General features: G+C 34.6%; 1 protein-coding gene across 1 annotated transcript in view; it reads left to right on the forward strand.

Annotated features, from left to right (window-relative positions):
- Positions 1-923: 923 nt before the first annotated feature.
- LOC107690823 (protein-glutamine gamma-glutamyltransferase 5-like) overlaps positions 924-8,737 on the forward strand; it is a 10,759-nt gene continuing 2,945 nt past the window's right edge. The window contains exons 1-13 of the mRNA XM_016489243.1: positions 924-930; positions 1,394-1,573; positions 2,312-2,554; positions 3,674-3,792; positions 3,876-4,004; positions 4,088-4,265; positions 4,957-5,092; positions 5,480-5,583; positions 5,825-6,064; positions 6,152-6,196; positions 6,646-6,699; positions 6,797-7,003; positions 8,213-8,376. Coding sequence (XP_016344729.1) covers positions 924-930; positions 1,394-1,573; positions 2,312-2,554; positions 3,674-3,792; positions 3,876-4,004; positions 4,088-4,265; positions 4,957-5,092; positions 5,480-5,583; positions 5,825-6,064; positions 6,152-6,196; positions 6,646-6,699; positions 6,797-7,003; positions 8,213-8,376 — 1,806 coding nt within the window. The remainder of the gene's footprint in view (positions 931-1,393; positions 1,574-2,311; positions 2,555-3,673; positions 3,793-3,875; positions 4,005-4,087; positions 4,266-4,956; positions 5,093-5,479; positions 5,584-5,824; positions 6,065-6,151; positions 6,197-6,645; positions 6,700-6,796; positions 7,004-8,212; positions 8,377-8,737) is intronic.

An 8,737-nucleotide genomic window follows, 5' to 3' on the forward strand; every position in this document is an offset into this window, starting at 1 on the left:
GTAATTTTTCTTCAAGACAATTCCGCAATTGTCAAACTATAATGCAAAAACGAAACAAAAAATAAATTGCATGTGTATATATATATATATATATATATATGTGTGTGTGTGTGTGTGTGTATACACTGTATATAGTATATAAATTGTAATAGATCTGGAAATACATGTAATCTGGATTACGTAATTCCAAAAATTAAGTACTTGTAATTACATTATATTACATTTTAAAATTCTCATAATTAAATTACAGTAACTTTTTATGGACACACACACACACACACACACAGACACACACAAGTGTGTGTGTGTCGTTTGTGCCACAGTTGCCTTAAACTAACAGTATTGGTGATTACCAAAACCAATCTTTATATTTATTTTATGAACATTAATAATTTTTTTATGTTCTGTCACAGTAGTGTTTCTAATGCTAAAATATAATTATTGTTTTTATACATTAATTTTCAAATGACTATTTTACAAGAAAGGCAGATTTTTTTTTAAAGCACTTTATTATACATTTTTTATTCAGATGCCCAATTACAGACAATAAATACAGTACATTTGAATAGATAGATAGATAGATAGATAGATAGATAGATAGATAGATAGATAGATTGATTGATTGATTGATTGATTGATAGATAGATATAGATAGATAGACACCTTTGTCCCATTGAACGTGGATGTCCGTTCTTGATATATATGTGTATTACTCATTCTGTGTTCCACCCGCTGAAACACACACACACTCATGTGTGATTTGAGGTGTTGGTTCAACTGATTGTAACATTTGACATGTTTTAACTTCATTTGAATGTGGTTTTGCAGCTTTAGTGGGAAGGGAGAGGCAGGTGGATGCTGTATAAAAGCACAATAAACGAAGAATCTGAATCAAACAGCAAACCACAACACAGCAGCATATCATGGACAGTAAGCTTCATGTTTTTATCATTATCATTTTTACTGGTTTACTAGCAAGGCATTTTGTTAATCCTTTTACAAAAAAACATAGTATTTGAGTTATTTTGCTATTTAAAGAACTTATTGCATTAATCTTTTCTATTGCATGTAATCTTTTTAGATTTCAGATTATTTTACTAAGCTATTAAGAAAATGATTTGTAATAGTTAATCATTAACTGCTATTTTAAACACTTAAATATTTCTAGTTGTACAATTAAGTTGTTTATTTGCTTACAAAACAGCTTTTCAGATCATTTAGAAAATGATTTATTCTAAATTATATTAAAATAATTTTACATTTATTAAAATAATTATATTTTATTTTAATACTATTTTTATACTTTTTTCTACTCTCTCTCTCTTTCTCTCTCTCTCTATCTATCCAAACAATTGTCTGAGAAATAATATCACATTTGCTCATTTTTACACAGAGTTCAAAGTTCGAACTATTGACCTGCAACAGGTGCAAAACCAGACCCACCACAAGACCGACGGTCTGAGCTCCAGCACTGTGGTTCTGCGGAGAGGACAGGCCTTCACAGTGACAATCAACTATGATGGACGACCATTCGATCCACTGAAGGAAAAACTGATCTTCCAAATTGTTCTAGGTGTGTTTGTGTGCATGCATCTGTATGTGTGTGAATTAAAAATGCAACCTCACCTCACATCCCTCTATGATGATGAAATTCATCAGTAATCATTAGATCCAGAGTGACATACTGCACAGATTTGCTACAGGAAAAATTAACGACTCATCCCATGCAGCATTGTAACAGATGTATTTATATGCAGTACTTTGAATAAAAATTATGATGGCTATGAAGAAGTCAAAGATAAAAACAATATATTTTAGGTTTATTCCAATATATGCAATTGTAAAAGTAGTTTGCATGTTATTTTAGTATCATTGATATACTGCTAAAATTTTTGTTCATATTTTTAATTTTAGTGTTATATTTTCTGTTTTCACTTTAATTTTAGGTTTAGTGCAAGTAGTTTTATAATTTGTATTAGTATTTTTAAAATATGTCTGTAGGTTATTTATTTATTAGTTTTTGTTTATTTAATACTTAAACTAAACAATTATTATAAATGTTGCCTTAGCAACTAGCTGAAATAAAACATGTTTACATTTTTTGTATTTTATTATAAATTAACATTTATTTGATTTAAAATTGCGAGATTTTTTATGATTAGTTCACTATAGCCCTGGTATAAACTAAATACATTAAAAGTGAAGTTACCTATAAAATCAATCCCTGTGTGGGGAAAATGAATAGTATTTTACTTCCAGAACTCTATTTTTGTGCTCTATTCTGACACCCACTCGTCTCTGCTCTCTGCAGGTCCGGTGTCTGTGGAGGTCCCGGTCTCCAGGCTCGGACAGCCCTCTCTGACTCAATGGAGCGCTGTTCTGGAGAGGCGTTTACCGAACCCGACTGGACCCCGTGCGCTATCTGTGTCACTGTCCAGCCCTGCGTCTGCTTCTATCGGCGTCTACACGCTCCAGCTGAGGGTCGAGGCCCGTCTGAATGTGAAAACACACTCGCTCGGCCAGATCACGCTCCTCTGCAACCCCTGGTGCCAAAGTGAGTGCTGTCTGTGTGTCCATACACAACTGAATGCCTTGATAGCAGGCTGTTAGTTGGCAGTGGCTTTTAGCATGCTGGTATGTGGTTGCTAGATACTTGCTAGTCCAAATCCCTCTACATAAAGTCTGATCGATCTGAAAAGTAAATGAAGCACACATCTCTTCCCAACAAAAGACATGTTTCATGTTTGTAGGACTCAAATAAGCAAAATGCGAAATCTTATGTTTAGGTTTACAATGGAACACTTACATTTGAATATACAATTAATTGTTTCTGATCTGAAAGCCTCATTTCAAGTTAAAACATATACATGGGCAAGTACGTGAATTTATTACATGGAGCAAATTTTTTTTTTGGAGAATAATACCTAATGTACACTACCTCTTAAAATTTTCAGCATCATTACTCCAGTCTTCAGTGTCACGTGATCCTTCAGAAATCATTCTAATATGCTGATTTGCTGCTCAATTATTATCAATTATAATTGGTACTTAATTGTTAATAATGATTCTCATTATTCTCAATGTTTAAAACAGTTGTGCTGCTTCATGTTGTTGTGGAAATCGAGAAAAATATATTTTTTTAGGATTCTCTGATGAATACAATTTGAAACAGAAATCTTTTGTGACATTATAAATGTCTTTACTTTAACTTTTGATTAGTTTAATGCATCCTTGCTGAAAAAAAGTTTTTTTTTTTTTCAAAAACAATCAATCTTTTAAAAAGTAGTCAGTGTCTTTAATTGCATTGCTTTTGATGCCATTTTATACACTTCTAAAATTACAGTAATGCACAGCCTCTTATCGCTTACTGCTTTCATTTAATGTAATTACACACGGATCACCTATAAAACAAATTGTTGTGTTTTTCTGCAGCTGATTCGGTGTTCCTGCAGTCGGAGGATCTGAGGACTGAATATGTCAGGAGTGATATTGTTTTTTTCAAAAACAATCAATCTTTTAAAAAGTAGTCAGTGTCTTTAATTGCATTGCTTTTGATGCCATTTTATACACTTCTAAAATTACAGTAATGCACAGCCTCTTATCGCTTACTGCTTTCATTTAATGTAATTACACACGGATCACCTATAAAACAAATTGTTGTGTTTTTCTGCAGCTGATTCGGTGTTCCTGCAGTCGGAGGATCTGAGGACTGAATATGTCAGGAGTGATATTGGCCTGCTGTTTAAAGGCAGCCCCGGTAACATGGTCTCCAGACCCTGGTCGTTCGATCAGGTGAGATGTTTGATCATTGACTGACAGCACAGCACTGAACATGACTTTACATTAACTCCTGTGATGCATAAATGTGTGTTCAGTTTGAAAAGGGGATACTGGACATCTGTATGAAATTGCTGCAGTTGAGTCCTCAACATCAAGCGGACATGAGAACAGATCTGCAGAACCGCAGCAATCCGGTGTACATCGGCCGTGTGATCTCAGCGATGGTGAGGATCTGCTCTCATCCATCCTCTCTGCTCCTTCTCCCTCTCTCTATGTATTAATATAGTCTTTCTGTCTTTCTAAACAGGTGAACTCTAATGATGATAAAGGGGTGTTAATGGGAAACTGGTCAGGTGACTACAGCGGTGGCATCAACCCTTCACAGTGGTCCGGCAGCGCAGATATTCTCAAGAAGTGGGCAGAAGCACAATTCAGGCCTGTGAAATACGGACAGTGCTGGGTGTTTGCTGCTGTCATGTGTACAGGTGGGACACATATAAATGATTACATTCAAAAGTTTGGGGTCAGTGCGATTTTTTTGTTGTTGATTTTATTTTTACATTTTTTTGAAAGAATGCATTCAATTGATCAAAAGTTGAAGTAAAGACATTTATAATATTACAAAAGATTTCTATTTCAAATAAATGCTGTTCTTTTGAACTTTCTATTCATCAAAGAATCCTGAAAAATAAAATATATCACAGTTTCCATAAAAATATGAAGCAGCACAACTGTTTTCAACATTGATAATAATCAGAAATGTTTCTTGAGCAGCAAATCAGCATATTAGAATGATTTCTGAAGATCATGTGACACTGAAGACTGGAGTAATGATGCTGAAAATACAGCTGCGCATCACAGAAATAAATTACAGTTTACTATATATTCACATAGAAAGCAGCTATTTTAAATTCTAATGATATTTCACAATATTACTGATTTGACTGAATTTTTAGATTAATTGAATGCAGCCTTATAGTGAGCAGAAGAGACTTACTGACCCCACATTTTGAATGATAGCGTATGTGCGTATGTGCTACAAAAGTGTTACATTTACTCAAAAATCTTTGAGAGCAGATTATTTTATTTTTGTGTGAAGTACTCCTTTAATGAGTTGTTGGTAATTTAATTAGTGCTGTTGATGATCAATATCAAATGTGTTTGTTTGTGTGATAGTAATGAGAGCCCTTGGCATTCCGACTCGAGTCATCACCAATTTCAACTCCGCTCATGACACAGACGGAAATATGGTGATTGAGGAATATTACAATGAGATGGGGAAAAAGCTGTCTATGAGCAAGGATAGCATCTGGTGAGTTACGCTAAAAAGCTAAAAAAGTCTCTGTAGTTATAATGCTAAGACATGCATTACTGTTCAAAAGTTTGGCGTTGGTAAGATTGTTCATGTTTTTGAAAGAAGACTCTTATGCTCACCGAGGCTGCATTTATTTGATCAAAACTACAGTAAAAACAGTGAAATATTATTACAATTTGAAATAACTGTTTTCTTTGTGAATGTATTGTAAAATGTAATTTAGTCCTGTAGTCTATAGTCCTTAAATGTTTTTCCTTACACTTCAGTAAAAGCATATTCACCGCCTTTAGTATACAAATAAACCGGAATGATTGCGGTGGAAAGGAATAATTAATTGTTTAAGCATTTTTAATCTGTGAGTTAAAAGTGTTTGGCCCTTTTCAGGAACTTCCACGTGTGGGTGGAGAGTTGGATGAAGAGGCCTGATCTGGGTCAAGGTTATGACGGATGGCAGGTTCTCGACGCCACGCCACAAGAGAAGAGTGCAGGTCTGTCATTACAGTGATTTTTACCAGGCTAACGCATGTAGAAAACATGCTGAAAAGACCAGTTTCTTATAGGCCGGTTTATGCTGGTTAGTACTGGTCCAGTTTAGTTAGGCTTTGTTCTAAAACCTAGTGAGCTGCCTAAATAGCATGCCATCCAATTGCTCTAAATCATGCTATTTTTTAATTTTTTTGAGCTGTGATTTGCTGAGAATAATGCTTAAACATCAATATTCTGTCACAGGAATGTTCCGCTGTGGCCCTGCTGCTGTTAAAGCCATCTATCAGAAGAAGGTGGAGGCGCAATACGATGTGCCGTTCATTTTTGCAGAAGTGAACGCAGATGTGCGTACAATAATCATCAAAGATAAGAAGGTATTATCAACCAGCATTGATAAAAAAAGAGTTGGAGCCCTGATCTCCACCAAACGTCCAGGATCCATGCTAATGCAGGACATCACGTCTGAATACAAAACTGAGAAGGGTAAGAGAACGAGTGATAAAGAAAGAGAAAAGCATACTGTTAAAATACTGTTAGTTTCATTCAAAAATCTCATTCTTTCACATTTAGATAAACTCCCATCTCGTGCACCAGACGCTGGTGCAGCAGGCACTGGTAAGTCATTCTAACTTTCTAATGTTTAAAGCTGAATTGTGTAATTCAGTAGACTAGTATCAGCGAAAAAAAAAAAAATGAATGGTTGTTGTTAAAGACAATGCATTTTTTCTTGACACAATTTTCCTTCAGAAATCACTAGTAAATTTCACAAACAATTACAAGGAAATTGCAATTGACACATTGAATTAAAGATGAAATGTACAGATAGTAATACTGAAAAAGTATTTTCTTGTAAAACACTCCAATCTTTTATTTTACTTAAAACTTTAAAAAAAAAAATTTTTTTTAATGCAGTGCAGGTTTCTTGAGCACTTTGAGGAAACATTTTATCATAAAAACGACGCACATCACAAACTGTTAAATGCCAGCTAAATTGATTTTGAGAATATTTCTATGTAAATATCTTTTTATGATTTTCTTTTAAGTATTTTTTTTATTCCTCTAAGTTGCTATCTCAAGACACCATCTTCGAGAGGATGACAGCGCAGGTGAAAGGGAAGGTGAGTTCTAGCATTTGGTTTTCCTTTCCTCATAAACACTGCTCCTTGTTTGAGTAATATGACTGAATGCAGTGATCTAACATGTCTTTTCATGCAGCATCTAAGGGCATTGAAGTTTCTCTCCAGCTTCTGAAAGCCCCTGTAGTCGGAGAAAACATTTCTTTCAATGTCATAATCACTAACAATATGGCCGCTCCGAAACTGCTGAAAAAACATGTGAACGCTCAGAACAAGGAGTACAACCGCAATCCCACTGGAACCTTCTGGGAGGCTCATGACGACGTGAAGATCGCCCCGAATGAAAGTAAGAGTCCTGCAACCTGCAAAATGAGTTTAAAATGTACTTAGAACCAAAAAAATAACAAATAAAATAAATCACAACCTGCAAGTGTTTTACACAGTTATTCTGCTGCAGGGGTGGACGATATGGCAGAAATATTACGATTTGTTCCACAATCTTATCACAATTATTTTTAATGTTGGGTTTTAAGAAACGAATTTTTCTGTTTAAAAAAAATAAAGCCGTGTAAGGTAACAAAACATAATAGTAAATGACAGACTACTGATTTGGGTTCAAATGAATGGATTTAATTCCATTAAATCTAAATTTATGCTAATATCTATATTCTAGTGTACGCTAAAAAAATGTTGCTGTCAGCAGATATACATTATTAAAATGTAGTCTTTATCCTCTGATAAAAAAAATAAAAAAATAAAAAATAAATATATATATATATAACCACGGCATTTTAATCACGATCTAATCAAAGATGCTGCATACATGCAGCATGAGCAGTTTTTGATTTAAATTAAATTGGATCATTTCAAAATTTGAAGCAAAAACAGAATGGTCTGACTTCAGCTTTGTGAAACTATACTATGTAAAACATCTGCAGGAAACAGAAACAGCAGAAGCTCTGAAAGAGACGCAGATTCACTCTCTGACAGCAGGAGGCGCTCATGGAACAGCAGCGATACAGCGTTTCCTGGGTTACCGCTGTAAACAAAGCAGCGCAGCGCTTATAAAATACAACTTTAATAAATGCATTATAAAGAGGGAAAAGAAAAAAGAAAAAAAAACTCAGTTCCCCTCAGAGATAGTCATATAAACTCCCGCCCCCAATTGTATCGCAATTCGTTTTTCGTTTCAACCGACTTGAATCGTCACACACACACACACACACACACATATATATATATATATATATATATATATATATTTTTTTTTTATCGATTTTCAACTGGCTCGGCGTGCATCATTACATCTCTAGTCGTGTGACCAAGATGTAGCATAGGACTGTGAAATATTTATCATGGAATGCATACTGTATACTGTTTATTTAATAGTAGGCAGAGTAGTATTGTACACAGCCGGTATGCATAACAAAATTCTTCTACTTGCAAGTCTTGTAAAAAACATCCATCTGGACCACATGACTTTGAATACCACAAAAACGTAGCGAAATGATTCATTAGGTCATGTGACTGAACCCGGTTTCTTGTACTCCACCAGCTGTGACTATAAAACATGAGATCCCCTTCAATGCCTACATGCTGAAGGAGGCTGTGGAGGATTATATGGTTAACCTGGCCGTGGTTATAGAGGATGTGGAGTCTCAGGAGAGAGTGCTGGCATCAGAAGAGTTCAACATCCGCAGCCCTGCTCTCAGTGTACAGGTATACAGTGGCCCAGCATGGACATTTAGACTAGCTTTAAAAGAAACATGACCTCCTCTACCCTTGACCCCCTTTGTAAGAAACAACAAGACGTTGTTTCTAGACTAAATTAAACCATTTATAGATTTTTTTATTATCTACTCAATAAAGACATCACTCCAAGATCATAGAGATTATGTGGGAGAGGTTTTGGTAACACTTTACTTGAAGCCTTTATATTTAATACATTATAATGCATTGTATGATCTCATGAATAATTGTGACCACAGTTATAATATATTACATATATATTATGAATACCTTTAGAATACATTACACATAAAGGTTTTTTTTTTTTTTTTTTCAGAATTTAATTTACAAA

This window comes from Sinocyclocheilus anshuiensis, unplaced genomic scaffold, assembly GCF_001515605.1.
Source record: "Sinocyclocheilus anshuiensis isolate Anshui unplaced genomic scaffold, SAMN03320099.WGS_v1.1 scaffold1753, whole genome shotgun sequence".
NCBI lineage: Eukaryota > Metazoa > Chordata > Actinopteri > Cypriniformes > Cyprinidae > Sinocyclocheilus > Sinocyclocheilus anshuiensis.